The 20,183-nt window shown below is 35.5% G+C and overlaps 2 protein-coding genes across 6 annotated transcripts in view; one reads left to right on the top strand and one right to left on the bottom strand.

The window, feature by feature from the left end:
* Positions 1-400: 400 nt before the first annotated feature.
* On the bottom strand, positions 401-3,843 carry calhm6 (calcium homeostasis modulator family member 6). Of its 2 annotated transcripts, XM_051130744.1 has the most exons (3): positions 3,607-3,843; positions 3,065-3,266; positions 402-1,072 (listed from the first exon to the last, which is right to left on the bottom strand). In XM_051130744.1, exons 2-3 carry the CDS (start codon positions 3,218-3,220, stop codon positions 644-646), a joined length of 585 nt encoding a protein of 194 aa, XP_050986701.1. In that variant the 5' UTR covers positions 3,221-3,266; positions 3,607-3,843; the 3' UTR covers positions 402-643. The 2 variants fall into 2 exon arrangements, with proteins under 2 accessions (XP_050986700.1, XP_050986701.1); XM_051130743.1 differs by having other exon boundaries at positions 401-1,072; positions 3,065-3,843.
* A 4,889-nt stretch (positions 3,844-8,732) lies between these two features.
* The window catches only part of klhl32 (kelch-like family member 32), a 33,837-nt gene continuing 22,386 nt past the window's right edge, over positions 8,733-20,183 (top strand). For 2 of the 4 annotated variants that reach the window (XR_007829293.1, XM_051130742.1), the window contains exons 1-4: positions 8,733-8,946; positions 9,568-9,798; positions 11,134-11,249; positions 11,838-12,018. Coding sequence is in view for 1 of the 4 variants with exons in the window: in XM_051130742.1 (XP_050986699.1) it covers positions 11,227-11,249; positions 11,838-12,018 (204 nt within the window). In the remaining 3 variants the exon portion in view is untranslated. The remainder of the gene's footprint in view (positions 8,947-9,567; positions 9,799-11,133; positions 11,250-11,837; positions 12,019-20,183) is intronic. The other 2 variants (XR_007829294.1, XR_007829295.1) reach the window with 2 other exon arrangements.

Genomic DNA, 20,183 nt, shown 5'->3' with positions numbered 1-20,183 from the left:
CACCATCAAAAGTGATGAGGAATGAATTTCCATTGATGACAGCATTGATTAATAGCAGACTTGCATGTTAAACATGAATTTTGAACAATACCCCTTCTTGTTTCAGAACAACTTTGATTAACTTTTTTGATCCACTTCAAATGTAGACTCCTGTATATTCAAATAGAAAAGTTATTTTAAATGGTAAAAATATTTCAGTATTTTACTGTACTTTTGATCAAATAAATGCAGGCTTTGTGAGCAGAAAAAACATTGAAAATCTTACTGTCCAAAAACTTTTGACTGGTAGTGGAAGTTGTCATTATAATATAACTGTTTGAACAGTACTTTTGAAGTGGTTAGAGCACAGCTGTTCAAATACTAATGAAAAAGTAAGACAACTGATTATTTTGGAAAACATTTACTTTAAACAACAAAAACCCAGTAATGTTAAAATCATTCCATTGTATTATTCAAAAGAAACGCTAACATAGCAAAGACATGAAGATGAGAAAACTGACACTAAAAGGCACAGAAAATAAAGAAGCAAGGACAAGTTGCAGGCATAATAGCTAATGATCGAAATCAGGTGTGTTTGATTAAGGAGATATGGAAAACATGCAGTGTTGGGCGGCCTCCAGGAACGTGGCTGGGAACGACTGGTCTACAGAACCAGTTTACCCTCGTCCACAAATGCAAGTGCTGCTGGGTTTGAAAAATCATTTTCGGATCTCACCGAAGGCCTTGCACGTGGATTTTCAAGGTCCTCACAAGTGCACACATATTTGTGCAGGATGCTGTAGTATTGATCCATGCTTCGGAACTTGTAGAAGGTGGAAATCTTCTCCCAGGCCTGTTTGGGAGGACTGTTCATAGGAGTGGGTTTGGTTAACTCAAAGAAACTTGTTATGTTTCTCTTTGCAAGCTTTTCGGCATGTTGAGATGTATAGCTGTCCAACAATTCACTCTCCTTTTGAGTGTACATCCTCCAGAACTTTAGCTGCATGTAGCTGATCGGAGAATAGCATCTGGCCACGCAAGTGAGCAGAAAGGTGAATGTCATCACAGAACCTATCAGGATCCAACCAAGTACCTAGAAGTATTTTCCAGAATTATTAAAAGTGAAAAAAACTAATTTGTAGGATTTGCTTGATAAAATCTTAGTAACAATTTGCGGTAGCACTTTATTTTACAGTCCTGTTCCTCATGTACATACTATGTACTTATTATAGTAATTACAATAACTAGGTAATAATAGGCACTAACCTTGAACATACCCCTAAACCTAACCCTACCCCATGTAGTTACTTTATATTACCAGAACTTTAAAAGGTAGGTACACTGTAAGTGCACTGCAAGTACATGTAAGTACACATACTGTGAAATAAAGTGCAACCCAATTTGCAGCAACACATTTTAAATAAATTTACCTGTTATTGTCAAGTATCTACTTACTATTGAAAGTAAGTAAAGAGACTTAAATACTTTGTTCACAAAGTATTACATTCTACATTCGGTTACATTCTATGGATCGTTTTTGAATAGAAATGTTATTTTGAGTAGAAAATGAGCTCCAGATCGCAATATACTAAACCTAACATTACTAAAACAGTATAAGAAAAAAAAAACAGGCAAAAAAAAAAATAATAAACCTTATGAATAATTCATGCTTCAGTGCATGATAGGAACACTAATATTGGAGACATTGTGTATGTTTTTTCATAATTTTATAATGTTGATATTTATTCTTTAATTTTTAAAAAGCCATTTACAACATTTAGGCTTCAGCCTTTTAACAGCACTCTAATAAAATGGTCTTGTAAATGTAGATGAGATGAAAATAAAAATGAGACACTCCCCTTTAAAAAAAACAGTACTAATTTAAAAATATTTATTCTGGCCTAAAGATTTTGTATATGACTATGAATTAAGGACTATAATTTAGTTATTATATCTTACACTATACCATACTGAATATATATCGGCAATGTTTAAAAAAATTAAGAATTGAACAATCCATAATAACACTTGAATATCTACACATATAATTATTTAATGCCTATCAAAGATAATTTGCCTTATCAAAGAACATTAGACAATATTATATAACAAAAGTGACCCTGTACCACAAATCTAGTCATAAGGGTCAGTTTATATATTTGGCTGAGATACAACTATTTGAAAATCTTAAAACTGAGAGTGCTAAAAAATCTAAATATTGAGAAAAGTTGTCCAAATGAAATTCTTAGCAATGCATATTACTAATCAAAAATTAAGTTTTGATATGTTTACGGTATGAAAATTTACAAAATATCTTCATGGAACATGATTTTTATTTAATATCCTAAGGTTTTTTGGCATAAAATCGATCATTTCGACCCATACAATGTATTTTTGGCTATTGCAAATATACATGTACTCATGCTACTTAAAACTGGTTTTGTTGTCCAGGGTCACATTTCAGCTAACGTTTTGGCGTTCTTTCAAACTTATGACCCATCATTAATCCAGTAATGTTAATAGAATGTTTGTCTTAAGTTATCTGGTCTTTAATTGGTAACGTTATTCATATACAGTTCATAGAAGGTTTAAAGTAAATAATATAAATAAATTGTAACGTTTCTATAATGTTTTCAAAATGATCAAATGGAATCTTCCCTTGACGTTTCCTTTAATATTCAGAGAACATTCTAAATTAAAGTTTCATAACTTAATGGAAACGTTAGTGAAACGTTCTTACAACATTTTTTGTGTTAGCTGAGGCGTCAAGCGATCAGTGTCAGTGTATTGAAGAAACAAACTATTGCCATTATTCATTATTAAATGACAGTTTACCTACACATCTCAAATATATTACAAAAAAGGCTTTAAAATGTCTCTAAATATGAATCTCAACGTATTGTACCTCGACAAAATTCCTCTCAAAAGTCGTTCTCCCTAAAACTCGCAATTAAACTGAGATAGGCCTACAGAGTCCAAGTGAACGTTACTGCTCATGAAATCTAAGTGAACTGACTGACTTTTTTCTGACAAAAACTAAAAATATGCCATGTATCTTTAGCTGAGTTTTCTGCTCAGTGCTCACCTGCGACTCTGCGCGTATGATGGACAGCACAGCCACTCTTTCACTTTGAGGAATCGTGGTTCCTTCACAAGGGAACTTCTCCAGATCTGTCCGACAGTGAGGAAGCTCTTCGCTGCACAGGTGACTTCTGAAAAGTGTGAAGTTGGCGCCAGTCATTGAGCACTCGAAATACACTCCTCTGAGCAGAGCAACTGCAATCCAGCTGAGAGGTGCAACCATCGCAGTCGTGGTGATTTGAAGAAAAATACACAAAAAACCAGTCACGTAATAAAAACGACATAGCTTCGACTTCCTAAGGCACAGACCCGTGAACAATTTCCATGTTTTATTGCTCAACATATAACTTAAGATGAGCAGCGCAAGCGCGGGCACGAGGAGGCAGACGTTGCCATACACGAAATTATAATCATTGCAAGGACACTTAAAAGCAAAGACCATGAAGACGTGCTCGCTACCCGCAGTTATAAGAGCGATCAGTCCGAATCCTAAATTGGTTTGCTGTTTCTGAGTGAAGCTAAGCAGAGGTTTTAACTTATCCATACCTGCCAGTTGACGACCGTAAGCTCTTTGTTCTTTTAAAATAAAACTTGAAATGACACTCTCAGTTCCGTTATGAGACACTGCGTGTCACCCTCAGGCGTGCGCGCAATAAAAACATACGAAGAGTTGTACTTAATTTAAGAAAAACAGGTTAATGATAATGAATGATAATTAATGATAATAATAACTGTTTTAATGCTAAAACATAATTTAAGTGTTAAGTCTACACACTAGTTTAGTTTAAACTTTACAGGCATTGTAATCAAAAGTGGGAGAGTATGCAAAACACTAAATATAGTTTCAATGACGTGTGACATGCTTTAAAAGGTTCCTCACAGTGATGCCATAGAAGAACTATTTTTGGCTCCACAAACAGAAAGGTTCTTATTACTTTTAATTACTTTTTGATTACTTTTCTAAATTTCTAATATTTTCAACTGTTAATCATTTTGAAACATTTAAACCAGGCAGAGTTAACCTTACAGTAGCACTTAACACTGACTACTGTCAGACTTTCAAAATCCTTTATCACTTAAATTAAGATTATAATAAGTAAGTGATAATATACATCTTTATTTTGCAATAACAACTGGCTGGATGTTATCCCACTTATTACACAGCTGCTTGATAGATTATTTAGATGTTTCGTGTCAAAATAATTAGACACGAAACACTGATCTGAGCTGAAATATTTAAATGCAAAGCTTCCATGAAGAAATCAGTTGCTAGCAAACGGCAAGTTCAAACTAGACATTTTATGGATACAGTGCAGTCATACCACTTTTCTTACACAACATTTCACCACATAAATATTTAAGTAGTAGAAAAACAGTGTACAAAAAAAAATTAAAATAAAAAAATGGCAGCAGCTGCATTTGTATGAAACAATAGAGCGAGCCCACGATACGAGGATGACAGAATTAAAAAATTGTCTACGTAATATTGAATTAAGCTTTAATATTTTATTAGCTAACCAAACACAAAGTTTCCGCCAAGAAAAACTATCAAGCATATAGCACTGACTTAAGTTGCCCCGAATGAGTCTGAGTTATTATCTTTTACCAGTTGTTATCAGGGAATAACATACCTTGGAATGTCATGACTGACCAATCAGAATCAAGCACTTCACTGAGGTGTGTAATAATTTAATTTAAAGCACAGCCACCACAAATTCAGACTTTTTTTACTTATATTTTTTGGGCTTTTTATGCCTTTTATTGTGATAGTAGAGAGATGACAGGAAAGAGCTGGGAAGAGAGAGGGGAGCAGGATCGGCAAAGGGCCTCAAGACGGGAATCAAACTCAGGTCACTGTGAGCACAGTTGCGCTATATGTTGGCACGCTAACCACAAGGCTATTGGCACCAACGCCTCAAATTCAGACTTAACAGCTCTTATTTACTTTGAGATCATTGCAAGGTTAAATACAGATTTGAAATCATAACAAGTAATAGTTTAATAGTTATGATATTGGGTTTGAAATCAAATGATTGTATAGTTATGACAGAAAACACTAGCATCTAACAATGCCTTGGAAAAAAACAATCTTAAAAAATAAAGTTTATGCATAAACCCAAATAGGAAATAAAACAGTTAGGAATAAGCATGTGTCCTATTCTGTGTCCTAAACTCCTGAAACATTGGTGTCTCATTTTAGAGCAGTCAATGCAATTTATGAAAGAAGTCAGTTGAATCTGTAAGTGGGGGTGGGTGTGTGAAAAAATTCAGATGTAACCCCCTTTGTAATTACTGGCATTTTTCAAAAGTAAGTGTAATTTAATTACACATTTTTTCTCAGTAACTGTAACTAATTACAATTACATTTATTTTGTAATTAAATTACGTAATTCCGTTACATGTAACTAGTTACTCCCCAACACTGCTCTGCAGCAAAGTCAATCTCCAGGAACAGGGTTAGGCACCCCTAGTGTACAGCACAATCTAAACCAGTGGTTCTTATTCAGGGGCCCGCGACCACTAGAGGGTGTCTGCAAACTTCCAAGGGGCCCTCAAACATGACTTGAATTATTTAAATTTTAATTCATTTTAAAAGTGTGATTCCTTAAAAAAAAGTTTAAAGTAAAAGTAAATTAATAACATCTTTAAACTCAATAGGGATTGGAACGTTATCATAACCTCCTTACTCCGATACGATTACCCCACTATACGTCAGCAATCATACAGCACATTCGCAACCCAGTATAGTGGAATGGAAATGATCTGAATGTTATAAAAACCATATATTCAATGAAGTGTTTAGTTGCAATCTGCATATTAGTTCAATTCAGGGGCTCGGGACCACTACAGAGCCTCTGCAAACTTTCAAGGAGCCCCAAACTTTAAAACTGTGATTTCCCGGAAAAAGTCATATAAATTAGTAACATCTTAATACTTAATGGGCATTGCCAAGCTCATAAATTACTCACAATTTTATGCAATCATATATTTTTAATATTTTAGGATTTCTATCCTTAATCATTCAAATTGTGAGGTTACATCCCAGCTAACAATTTCTGGATCCCAGAACGTTATTTTTTATGGTTTGTTTTTAGGGCCTCTGCAAACTTCCAAAAGGCCCTCAACATTTTTTTTTTACATTTTGTTAATTTTAAGAGAGCGATTTCTGGAAAAAAGTGATATAAATTAATAACATCTTAAAACTTAATGGCCGTTGCCAAGCTCATAAATAGAGGCTGCGTCTGAAAGCTCTAAAATGCTGCTTTCGGAGGCAGCATTCCAAAGCAGGAACGGCCTATCCTATCAAGGAATGTCCGAATCCAAATTCTGCTTCACTTCCTGTCTCCGGAGGTACCTTCTTTTGATCTAATTTTGAAGGCAGCATAGATGTATCCTTCACTGCTTTCGATCCTGTGTGTGTGCATATAGGCTATGTAAATAAAGATATTCTGGTGAAATTAAATGTATTACTTTATATAATATATGAGATCTTGACCATTATAAACTTTATAAATAGTAAAAGTGTAAAAAGCATAATAAATAATATTGTTTGTAATAATAGTATTTTACAAAAATGATAAAAGGGTTCAAATGAGTAGTAAATAAGAATATTTACAATATTCTACCAATAGTAACGAAACAGCCACTAATAACAGTGACCTGTTCTGCAATAATACTTGCAACAGTGCTTTTATTTTTTAAGCTAAAAAATGCCATTCTCTTTTCTGATGCACAGACCTTTAGTGACAATAACATTGAGGTCTTTATGTATTATTAAATCATTTATACATAACTGTTTAAGATCGTTTTTCTACAAATGTACAACTTAACCGTTAGGTAACCTAGCAATGATTTCACTTTCCTCTGAAGTCTGTCCGAAACTGTTTCTAGAGTTGCCTTCGCAGCCTTTGAAGTCACTGAGGCAGCCAGTGTTTTCATAACACGTCATCAATCGGCCATATTGGCAGCACTGAACATAAACAATGCCACTGAACCGAACAACTTGCATATTTTGCTGACTATTGCTGCTGAAAATGATCAATTATTGTCATGTTTTGGGCTGTACTAATCTGTTGGAACTGGAAAAAACATTTGGAGTCTTGTACTACAGACTACCAAAAATTTTAACAAATCAAGAAGAAGAGTGCAAAGAGTCTGAGGAACAAAAGGTGTTTCTGGTTGGCCAAACTGAACCAGGATTTTTAGGGCAAGAATCTTGACAACATTCATCTTTGCTCTTATAATTTCTGGTCAGGTAGGTGAAAATATTAGGCTATTATCTATACTGCTCGTACGTATCTTAACTACCTAACTTTAGTTTGTCAAAATATTGCGCCCTTTCATGCTTACGAAGTCCTTCTCTATATGATTTAGCAGCTTCCACACATTTTTTTCTATGGTTTAAATAGCATAAATTAGCAGAACAACGTATTCCGTAGGACGTAAACCGAGCAATCTATGCTGTTGTTTACCACTGGCATAAAGTTGGCTTGATGTTGGACGTTGTATATTCACAAATTTATGGACCGTCTCTAAAGTTACATACGACATTAGTATACACTAAATATACACTAATTAGTAAACACTAATAAGTTCAGTAGCATTTATAGCGAATGACTTACAGTCACAAATCCAACTGTAAAGTGTTCATGTAGGTGTCAGCTATAATGCACACCTTTTACATTTTGGATATTTATTAAAATAATCTGTAAATCATATGTTAAAAATTCTATTTTTCACTACCGAATGGGTTAAAAAGCACCATTTTCCATCATTTAGAGCTCAAAAGTATTTGAGTAAAATGATTTACAGTCACAAAACCAACTATAAAATGTTCATGTAGGTGTCAAGTATGATGCACACCTTTTACATTTTTAAAATTAATTATCATAAACTATAAATCATATGTTAAAAATGCTAATTTTGACTGCCGGATAGGCTCAAAAGCAACATTTTCCAAAATTTAAAGCTCAATAGCATTTGAGGAGAATCACAGTCACAAAACCAACTAAAAAATGTTCATGTAGATGTCAACTGTAATGCACACCTTTTACATTTTTGATATTTATTCAAATAAACTGTAAATCATATGGTAAAAATGCTATTTTTTACTACTGAATAGACTCAAAAGCATTTTCCATAATTTAAAGCTCAATAGCATTTGAGTAAAATGACTTACATTCACAAAAACAACTATAAAATGTTCATGTAGGTGTCAGCTATAATGCACACCTTTTACATTTTTAAAATTATCATAAACTATAAATCCTATGTTAAAATGCGATTTTCACTACCCAATAGGCTCAAAAGCAACATTTTCCATCATCTAAAGCTCAATAGCATTTGAGTAAAATGATTTAGAGTCACAAAACCAACTATAAAATGTTTTTGTTTACCTCCGAGTATCGCCCGAATGGCCACGCATTCCAAATCTATTACTTACAGTTTATATGCAATAAAATATTTTTAATTTTTTAAGATGTCTATCCTTAATCTTTGTGGCTTTTAAATTAAAATCTAGAATAGAAAAAAATACTGTTTTAAAACAACATATCATGTACCAATATGTATCTAACTCAAAATCAATCACAATGTTTTTGCCGGTTTGCACTTCATATTCGGCGCCTCATGGACACACATGATCCCGCGCATGTGACCGCAAGAGGCGGAGACTGATTTAAGACTCTAGCGTTTACAGTAGCTCAGATGCATCAGGCATAGACGTGACGAGTTACACCCCCAGTCTCTGGACAGTTTTCTCCTGGGGTCGATGCAGATATCTTGTTTGAGTCAAAGTTGCCAAGTGACCCGTCGTCGGATAAATTCAGTTCGACCGAGAGGAGTCTGGACGTGACGGTACACTGTGTGCGTGCGCTTTTTAGCCGGGTGTGTGTTTGTGTATTTACCATATCTATTATCTAACATATAGAATCGTTTAGACAGTGTTTACGGATGGATGCTGAATGGATGTACCGAAATAGTTCACAGCTGAATGTCATGAGGTTGCAGTTGGGCGGGTCTTCAATGAGGATTACATTTATTGTTGCCCAAATATTCTTGGTTCTGCCCTGTTGCTAGGAGACCTTTGACAGTTGAGGTTTAAAAGTGATTGTGAAGGGACTTACGACCATTACGTCTAATCTGCATTTTAATGACAGGGTTGTTTTGTGTTCGTGACGTAATTAACTTGATAATAATAATGGATAATATAACATCCGCCTACAGGTTGTTATTATTGTTATTAGTTAGTAATGTAACCTACAGTTTGATTTTAACGCGACGGTATCTGACTTAAACTGTCATTCAGTCACCTTTACTTTGATGGATTAAGGGTGTATTCTGGTTAAGTAGGTCAGTGACAGGCTAAAGATGATACATGGGGCCATTTGAGTGACACACCAAAGCTGTTGAGAAAATATATGTCATACTGTATCATTGACATTAGTTTTGTTGCTCTTATGTCTTTCATTTTCCCACCTTTTCTCCTTCATCGTCCACGGACTGCAGTCTGCCGACTGAAGGTCATTTTGTAGTCAGATCAATATCTGCTGGGATGCCTCAGACACGATGGGCCATTAGGCTCCAATGAGTCCTTCATCGAATCGCCTACTCTCTGCCTTCAAACCATTTGACCATCACATCGAGGCTCTATGAGAGGAGAGTCACAGACTGATTTTTGGATCAGAATGAACTTTGCCTGCAGCTGTTTTGTATCCAAACACATTGTGCATCAGTAGGGTGAGTGGTGTTTATATTATGTTTCTTCTGTTTTGTTGTGCTTTTGGTGAGCGTTACTGCATGAGCGAATCTCTAAAAATATGTCCAGGTCTTATTTTCATTTCCCCTCTTTTCATACAGAAAATTAAAAAATTTTTTGGACATTGTACCATATTTTTATAACAGTTACACACATTTCCTCTCCAGAATTCTCCTTAATTAAATATGCATGGATGTTTTAATTTTTAGCTTGTGTCCAATTGTCATTATTCTCAATTTTTATTAGATTCTCTTTATTGTATGACAGAAATAAAAATTCATCATCTCTGATGACCAGTGTTGGGTTAATGCATTACAAGTAACGCAAGTTACGTAATCAGATTACTTTTTTCAGGTAACTAATAAAAGTAATGCATTACTTTTAAATTAAAAAAGTACTTTTTTACTTTTTTCCCCATTTATTGATTGAAAGCTTTCCTGTTCATGTTGAGAGAAATCGAGATGTTATTTTAGTTGAACATGCATTAATTCATCTAAAAAAATAGATTCAGCATTCCTCAAAATAAATAAAAACTGCGAAATGCAACTCAGAATGTGATGCAAACTTGCAATCATTAAATGTTAAATAATACAAATATTCTTTGTGTGTTTAGTCCCATTTTATTACCTAGTGTCTTTGCTGCTGGCGTTCGATGATTCAATTCAACCGTGCTAATAAGCAAAAATTATGATAAATTAACATTTGTTTTGAAATTTCTTCTTTGGCGTTCTACTGTACAGACGTGAATTTACTTTTCCTTCAGCCTGAGGCTTTTGGTCTGAAAGGGCTTTTACATTTGACAAAAATAGAACTTTTTATTTACAGATTTAAAAAGTAATGCAAAAGTAACATAATGCATTACTTTCCATAAAAAGTACCTCAAGAATGTAATTAGTTACTTTTTTAGGGAGTAACGCAATTTTGTAATGCATTACTTTTAAAAGTAACTTTTCCCAATACTGCTGATGATACAATAATTTTGGTTTTATTGAATTTTGTTTTATGTTATGTTATTTTAACAAAATTTAATTTAACTTTTTTTTTGTTTTTATTTTGTTTTTTACATCAGTTTTATTAGTATTGTATTTAAAATCAGCTAGTGCAACAAGTACATAATGCACAAATAAAATATACATCACATACATTTCTCGATGGATATTTTACATTTTTCGGAAGCAAATCATTTAAATCATTAAAAGCTCTTCATCTCAGTAGCTCCATCAAGATGCTCAGATATTCAGGGTATCAGAGGCTTCTCAGATATGTAGACTGTGTCCTTATTCACTCACAGTCTTTGCTGTTTCTCTTCTTTATAGAGTGCTGCACATGCTCAGTTGGGCCTGTCTGGTGTTTTGCAGTATCAGCAGGAAGCAGTCCTTCCTCCTCCTCCTCATCTCTCCTCCAGGAGCATGCCCTCTGAGCCTCCTCCCAGGTACGTTCTGCACACCTCAGTCTACCTTAAGAGGTGACCGTGTCCTCAGCTCTTTGATGAGTTTTAATTTGATGTAGACGCCGTTGGATTTGATGAGAGGTGTTGTGACATGGTCAGCGGTATTTAAAGAGCTCTGGAGGATATCTGAGGTCATCCAAAGCTTTTATCTCCCTAAAGGCTGCTCTACTTTGTGTTAACTAATGCTGTAAATTTAAAATCTTTAAATCTTTACAGTAAAATTACATAAGCATATTTTTTTTTTAGGATTTGGCAAGGTTAGTTTTAGTTAGGTTGTTTCTGTCTTCTTTTTGTTAAATAATGATTTTTTCCAGTGTACGGACAGAGAATGAGAGCTAAATCTGAATGTGTTGAGCTGAAAAGAGCTATTCAGGGCCATGGGAGCAGTGAGAATCAATGCCATCTTGCTTACTGAATAGATGTATTGACAGACCTAGTGTTCAGCAGCAGGCAGAAAGACACATAAGCACGCATGCACACTTCATTGTTTCTGGGCAGAGGATTCCATGATGAGATTTTCACAATTTTCCAAGCATAGGCTTGTCTTGCAGCATTGTTCTTGTGTCTCAGCTCTCAGGACATGCTGACAGGACAGAGGCTGTGTCAATCCAAATCCCACCAGGACTCTGTCCTCTCTGCCCTTAATCAGCAGCGCAAGGACGGACTGCTCTGTGATGTCACCCTGGTCGCCGGGGAGCAGAAGTTCCATGCTCACAAGGCAGTCCTGGCAGCCTGCAGTGATTACTTCCGGGTGAGATTTTACACTCTTGAGACCTGTTGTGAAACATGATAAATGAAAGTGTCTGCCACACAAGTTTCTTTATGCTCTGTATAAAGCTACACTTACAGTGGGTACGGAAAGTATTCAGACCCCCTTAAATTTTTCATTCTTTGTTATATTGCAGCCATTTGCTAAAATCATTTAAGTTCATTTTTTTCCTCATTAATGTACACACAGCACCCCATATTGACAGAAAAACACAGAATTGTTGACATTTTTGCAGATTTATTAAAAAAGAAAAACTGAAATATCACATGGTCCTAAGTATTCAGACCCTTTGCTCAGTATTTAGTAGAAGCACCCTTTTGATCTAATACAGCCATGAGTCTTTTTGGGAAAGATGCAACAAGTTTTTCACACCTGGATTTGGGGATCCTCTGCCATTCCTCCTTGCAGATCCTCTCCAGTTCTGTCAGGCTGGATGGTAAACGTTGGTGGACAGCCATTTTTAGGTCTCTCCAGAGATGCTCAATTGGGTTTAAGTCAGGGCTCTGGCTGGGCCATTCAAGAACAGTCACAGAGTTGTTGTGAAGCCACTCCTTTGTTATTTTAGCTGTGTGCTTAGGGTCATTGTCTTGTTGGAAGGTAAACCTTCGGCCCAGTCTGAGGTCCTGAACATTCTGGAGAAGGTTTTCGTCCAGGATATCCCTGTACTTGGCCGCATTCACCTTTCCCTCGATTGCAACCAGTCGTCCTGTCCCTGCAGCTGAAAAACACCCCCACAGCATGATGCTGCCACCACCATGCTTCACTGTTGGGACTGTATTGGACAGGTGATGAGCAGTGCCTGGTTTTCTCCACACATACCGCTTAGAATTAAGGCCAAAAAGTTCTATCTTGGTCTCATCAGACCAGAGAATCTTATTTCTCACCATCTTGGAGTCCTTCAGGTGTTTTTTAGCAAACTCAATGCGGGCTTTCATGTGTCTTGCATTGAGGAGAGGCTTCCGTCGGGCCACTCTGCCATAAAGCCCCGACTGGTGGAGCGCTGCAGTGATGGTTGACTTTCTACAACTTTCTCCCATCTCCCGACTGCATCTCTGGAGCTCAGCCACAGTGATCTTTGGGTTCTTCTTTACCTCTCTCACCAAGGCTCTTCTCCCCTGATAGCTCAGTTTGGTCGGACGGCCAGCTCTAGGAAGGGTTCTGGTCGTCCCAAACGTCTTCCATTTAAGGATTATGGAGGCCACTGTGCTCTTAGGAACCTTAAGTGCAGTAAAAAAAATTTTTTGTAACCTTGGCCAGATCTGTGCCTTGCCACAATTCTGTCTCTGAGCTCTTCAGGCAGTTCCTTTGACCTCATGATTCTCATTTGCTCTGACATGCACTGTGAGCTGTAAGGTCTTATATAGACAGGTGTGTGGCTTTCCTAATCAAGTCCGATCAGTATAATCAAACTCAGCTGGACTCAAATGAAGGTGTAGAACCATCTCAAGGATGATCAGAAGAAATGGACAGCACCTGAGTTAAATATATGAGTGTCACAGCAAAGGGTCTGAATACTTAGGACCATATGATATTTCAGTTTTTCTTTTTTAATAAATCTGCAAAAATGTCAACAATTCTGTGTTTTTCTGTCAATATGGGGTGCTGTGTGTACATTAATGAGGAAAAAAAAATGAACTTAAATGATTTTAGCAAATGGCTGCAATATAACAAAGAGTGAAAAATTTAAGGGGGTCTGAATACTTTCCGTACCCATTGTACACTGGAATCTATAAAAAAAAACAAAAAAACAATTCTCCCAAAAATGTATATTTTTTGTAATGCTGTCAAACGATTAATCGTGATTAATCACATCCAAAATAAATGTTTTTGTTTACATAATATATGTGTGTGTACTGTGTGTAGTTATTGTGTATATATAAATACACACATGGATGGATATATTTAAGAAAAAAATGTTACATCTATATATTAAATATATTTATATATAATATTAATTAAATGAATAAAAATATATACATGAAAATACATGGAAATATTTTCAAACTATATACTGTATGTTTGTATGTCTATATACACAATAAATATACACAGTACACACACAATATATTATGTAAACAAAAACTTTTATTTTGGATATGATTAATTGCGATTAATTATTTGACAGCACTAATTTTTTGCCATCATTTTATTCCATATCTATGGTAGCCCATTTCCTCCAGATAAGAAAGAAATCATGCTTTGGCAAATCATAAATATGACATAAAATTAGTCCCAATTATGACATACTAAGACATAATTAATTATAACATAAAAAGTTGAAGTGATGACTAAAAAAACATTGTGAGATAAAAAGTCATAGTTGTGACATACAAAAAAACACAGAAATGACAAATGTTTTAAGTCGTAATTATGGCTTAATAAGTCATTTTAAATTTTTATATCATAAGTATACTTAGAATCTCATAATTCTAATGGTTGATATAATAATTGTGACTTTATATTTTAGAATTATGAGTTTCCAAAACACAGTATGTTTGATGTGGTAGTAAAGGGCTCCCATCAATATTCTTTTTTTCTTTTTTTGGAACAGAAAGGGAGATGTTAGGCAGAATGTTGTATTTTGCATAAAATAAAAGTAAATGGGGATAAGTGCTGCTGAGTTCCAAAAATTAAAAAAAAAGCACCATAAACAAGTTGCCAATCGACTTGAGTGCAAAATTCCAAATCTGCAGAAACCACCCAAAGCTTTGTATGAGAAATAGATAGAAATGTAATATGTACCTGAAAGTCGTTATATATTAAAAGATTAGTTCACTCTTAAATTAAAATTTCTTGATCATTTACTCACCCCCATGTCATCCAAGATGCACATGTCTTTCTTTCTTCAGTCAAAAAGAAATTAATTAATTTTAAGGAAAACATTCCAGGATTTTTCTCCATATAGAGGACTTCAATGGTGGCCAACGGGTTGAAGGTCCAAATTGCAGTTTCAGTGCAGCTTCAAAGGGCTCTACACGATCCCAGCCGAGGGTCTTATCCAGCAAAACAATTGGTCATTTTCTAAAAAATAAATAACTTTTTTTTTTATGCATTATGTAATCATGTTGGAAAGGTCATGTATGGTTATTTTTTTCGTCTGTGTGCTCTGGTTCAAAGAGGTAGGGCGAAAAACTCAAATTCAAAAATTGCCCGTCATCGTTGTTTTACTTTTTTGTAAGCACATTTGATTTTCTTTCATGTTTGCTTTGTAAACACTAGATTGGTACTTTTGCGTATGTCACGTGTGACCTTTCCAACGTTACTATGTAATGCGTAAAGTCATGGATGCAGAGCTAGTGCAAGATGAGCATTTGTGGTTAAAAAGTATATAAGTTTCTATTTTTTTAAGAAAATTTTTGCCCGTTTCGCTGGATAAGACCCTTATTCTTTGGCTGTGATCACGTAGGGCCCTTTGAAGCTGCATTTAAACTGCAATTTGGACCTTCAACCCGTTGATCCCTAGTGAAGTCCACTATATGGAGAAAAGTCATGGAATGTTTTCCTCAAAAACCTTAATTTCTTTTCGACTAAAGGAAGACATGAACATCTTGGATAACATAGGGGTGAGCAAATTATCAGGAAACTTTAAAGGAACACTCCACTTTTTTTGAAAATAGGCTAATTTTCCAACTCCCCTAGAGTTAAACAGTTAAGTTTTACCGTTTTCGAATCCATTCAGCCTATTTCCGGCTCTGGCAGTGAGACTTTTAGCATAGCTTAGCATAGATCATTGAATTTGATTAGAGCAGGTGCAATGATAGTACGTAGCCGTCAACTCTGCTGGCTGCAACTCTGCATCTACACAAACTTTCAGGCACTGCGTTATATCGTTGCGCCTGCTGCACCCATGGTACGGCAGCAAAGTTTCTTGATTATTACGCCAGAATGAGAGTATAGTTCCTAGCCATATCAGCCTAGAAAATCGCAACTTTTCATTTTCCATCAGTCTTAGTACACAGTGTAACTACAAAAGAGTCAAGTTTTAAATAGGAAAAATATTGTCATTATATATGGTCATTCTAATCAGATTCAATAATCTATGCTAAGTTATGCTAAAAGTGCTACCACCAGACCCAGAGATTAAAACTCATGGTAAAACTCAACTGTTTAACTCTAGGGGAGTTGGACAATGAGCCTATTTTCAAAAAAGTGGAGTGTTCTTTTAATTTTTGAGTGAACTAATCCTTTAAAAATAGTGTGAAAAATAACAAACATGCTGTTAAACCTCTCCTTTTGTGCTTCACACAAGTCATTTGAGTTTAGAACGACGTGATAGTGAGTAAACAATGGCAGGATTTTCCTTTTTAGCAGTGCAATCCTGATTCAAATATGTACAGTTTACATGGAAGGCAAGATGGGAAATGAAAAGTCAGCAGCGGCCTGGAAACCGTATCAGTGAGATTTGATTTTGGTTTGTTCAGAAGATTACAAAGACGAAATATGTCCAGCTCTGCAACAGAGAGACAAAATTATCTGCACGGTTCAAAGAACAGAATTAAATAGGGCAGGTATATTTGTCTCTGTATGTCACCTGGGAAGCTCTCCACCTCTGTTTGGCTGGAATGATAAGATTTTATCGCTCCGTTTTTTATTTTAGCGCTTGGTTTCTGATGAGGACACCTTCTGCCTTTGTTATCAAATGACTGGATAAGGCTAGTCGTGGCTTATGTAAAACATGGACTCATCCAAAGCTTCAGTCAATATTGTTACTCTGTACACAAATCAAAGCAAGCTGCTGGCTCTGTTTGACAGCTACCCTTTGACGTAGTATGCCTGCAAGGATTGTATTATTCCTGATTTCTATTAGGTGGAACGGTTGAATAGATTTAAATAGGCAGGCATGCATGAGCATGTGTCTGATGCTCTACTGTGAATACCAAAATGATTTGCATTAAAAAATGAATCCTAAATCATAAGTATTTCACTTTGGCGTTTAAGTGGTCCTGCATTGTTAGTTCATTATACCTACAATCTAAGGGCTTATTAAAGGATTAGTTCACAAAAAAATTCCTGATAGTTTTCTCACTCCCATGTCATCCAAGATTATCATGTTTTTCTTAAGTCAAATATAATTTAAAGTTTTCTGAGGAAAACATTTCAGCATTTTTCTCCATATAGTGGACTTCAATGGCTGCCAACAAGTTGAAGGTCCAATTTGCTGTTTCAGTACTGCTTCAAAGGGCTCTACATGATCCCAGCCGAGGAATAAGGGTCTTATCTAGCGAAACAACTGGCCATTTTCTAAAAAAATCAGATGTGTAAAATTTTTAACCACAAATGCTCATCTTGCACTAGCTCGACCTCACTCATTATGCAATCACGCACACGTGGCATAGGCGGAAATACTGACCCAGCAACGATGTTGGATGATTTTAAAGTTAAAGGAGAAAATGAGATGAAGTTTTTCGCCTTACTTCTTCGGACCTCTTTGAACTGTGAGTGCACAGATGAAGAATTAACCATGCATGACCCTTCCAGCATGAATACTTAATGCGTGAAGTCATAGATGTTCATCGCAGAGCTAGTGCAAGACAAGCATTTGTGGTTAAAAACCATATATGTTTAATTTTTTAAGGAAATGGTTGATCGTTTTGCTAGATAAGACCCATATTCCTTGGCTGGGATTGTGTAGAGCTCTTTGAAGCTGCATTAAAACTGCAATTTAGACCTTCAACCCATTGGCCACCATTGAAGTCCACTACATGGAGAAAAATCCTGAAATGTTTTCCTCAGAAATCCTTTCTTTTTGACAGAAGAAAGAAAGACATGAGCATCTTGGATGACATGAGGGTGAGTAAATTACCAGGACATTTTTATTATGGAAGTGAACTAATTCTTTAAGGACAGATGTTTTTGAAACAAAAACATGGTGAAAAATCCATTAAATGGATGGAGGAAAGCACTCAAAACCACCCTAGAAATGTGTACCAGGCGCATTATTTTCAGAATATGTAAAAATGACCCCAGGTTACCCAGTGGCACCTGTTTTGTTTTATTTTCAGGCCTGATGTCCCTGAAAATTACAGGATATTGCACCCTTTCGAGCTTTAACACATCAGCGACACTAATGAATAAATGCGAACGGTGTAATCAGCGCCTGTGGCACTAGCATTAAAGGCAAACACTGTAATAATGACATTACACATTAGTCCAAAGATGTTGGTAAAGCAAAGCTCTTTGGCTCTTTGTGTAAACACACATTTATATTGTCTGTCTATCTATCTATCTATCTATCCATCTATCTATCTATCTATCTATCTATCTATCTATCTATCTATCCAGGGCTCTACACTTACTTTTCTTAACTTAAAAAATTTGGGAGCACAGTCAAAATTTCAGGATCACCTTCTAATCAATAATCAAAACATCTGATCAAAAAAGCCTTCCCATTATGAGGTGATATTTGACTCCTTAAAGTGATTTACAGAGAAATTTTGTTTTTATTTTTGCTTTTGTATTTTTCTAACTTTTTTGTCAAATTTTTGACAAAATATTATATTTTATAAGCTCTTTAAAATGTCTTATTAAAACAAAAGAATAAGAACAAGTAGAATAAGAATAAGTTACCAATCAAATGAAATCAGCATTAACAAAATTAATTTGTACTACAGAGGTGGCACAGAAGAACACAAAAGTGTCTTGTAGTTGTATTTTCATATGTTTAATGAGGCTCAGAGGTGGCATGAGTGCAATCAAATTCATAAATTTATGTTGCGATAAAAGTTTTAAATGTAAAATTTTGAATATAGAAATGATTTAAATAACTGAAAAGATGCTTTAAAAATGAAACTAAAACTGCCAGTAGATTGCAAGTCACTGACTTTACTACTGAATCATTCATTCATTTGATTCGTTTGAACGGCTGATTCATAATAAGGAAGGAGTAAAGCAGGTGACTGTCTTTGTGAATGGGAAATTTGAATCATTGATTCTCAAGATTCATTTAAAAACGCACGTTCATTCATAAAATAAACCACTGTGTTTGAATTGAGGTGCGCAGTGGCTCAGTTGTGACTTGTAACTATTTTTGACAATGAAATAGAGGCAAAATCAGGCAATAGTTTTATAGTCAGACAATGTAAGTCACTTAATATTAACTTCTTGTTTATTTAAGTGTTGTATTAAATCAATATCTCATTTACAAACTCCCCTAAAAAACATTAAAAGCTGTCACTCATCTTAGTTCATCACGATCTCACAAAGTTCCATTATAATCAACAAAGCTCTCTACACTGCACAATCAATCTCTTTTGATTTGTTTGATTGAGGTTTGACAATAGCTAGTGCTCCACTGGTTATTATATATATTTATATGACAAATGCTGTTAAAGATACACTTGGTAATGACATCAGCAACAATCGCATGACACAAGTAAAGTCAGTGACTCGATTATGATTGCACAGTACTGAAGATTCATGGTCCAGCAATGCCAGAAACACTGATGTGAGGCATTGAATGATTCTCCATTATCATATGGCTCAAAAGACATGCGTTTTAAACTAATTAGCTGGCAAAGCCGCTGTCTGACCAGCCTGCTCTGCTTTTCCAAGGTCAGATGTCATCCAGCCAGACATGTGACTCAGAACTGGTCATCCTTAGTACACACAACTCCCTTACAAAAAACCCCTTTAAGTCTTGCTTGTGGGCAGTGGTGTCCCAGTAAGGAGCGTCAGCACACCAACAACTCTCAGCTCTAATAAGTCCTTTTGAAAGTCTCAATGTGAGCTGAGGTCAGGCATAGAAAAGTACTGCTCTTAAAATAGAAAATAACACAACAGACTTGTACCAGGCACTTCAAATGTGAGATACTACTGGGGGAAAAGTTTCTGAAGGTGAGGTGACAAAGATAAAAGATGGTAAACACTTGGCAGCTATTTTCAGCACACAGAGACTTTAGACTGAGCCAAGACCTGCATTAGATGTCTATTGATTCTTTCAAAAGACTATGCACCGATACTAATTTTAATCTAGGACCAGACCTAATCTGCATCTGAGAGTTATTGCTCCTCGAGTTTGAGAGATGTATATGTATTTTTTAATTTAACAATGGATGTTCATCATCAGAGGCAGTTAGAGGCTGGCTCAGTGGTGTTTGGTAGGTGTAATGATGATCCAATGTCCTTTGACTTCCTCTCCTCCATGGGTT

This window comes from Labeo rohita, chromosome 16 (assembly GCF_022985175.1).
Source record: "Labeo rohita strain BAU-BD-2019 chromosome 16, IGBB_LRoh.1.0, whole genome shotgun sequence".
NCBI classification, from domain to species: domain Eukaryota; kingdom Metazoa; phylum Chordata; class Actinopteri; order Cypriniformes; family Cyprinidae; genus Labeo; species Labeo rohita.
The sequence above is the reverse complement of the archived record's forward strand: the minus strand, read 5'-3'. Positions and strand labels throughout refer to the sequence as shown.

Bases quoted from the DNA above. Each gene is read 5' to 3' on its own strand.
- calhm6 (XM_051130743.1), bottom strand. From the start codon at position 3,604: ATGGATAAGTTAAAACCTCTGCTTAGCTTCACTCAGAAACAGCAAACC. The intron at 1,073-3,064 runs GTGAGCACTGAG...AAATACTTCTAG, and splicing joins TCATACGCGCAGAGTCGCAG to GTACTTGGTTGGATCCTGAT.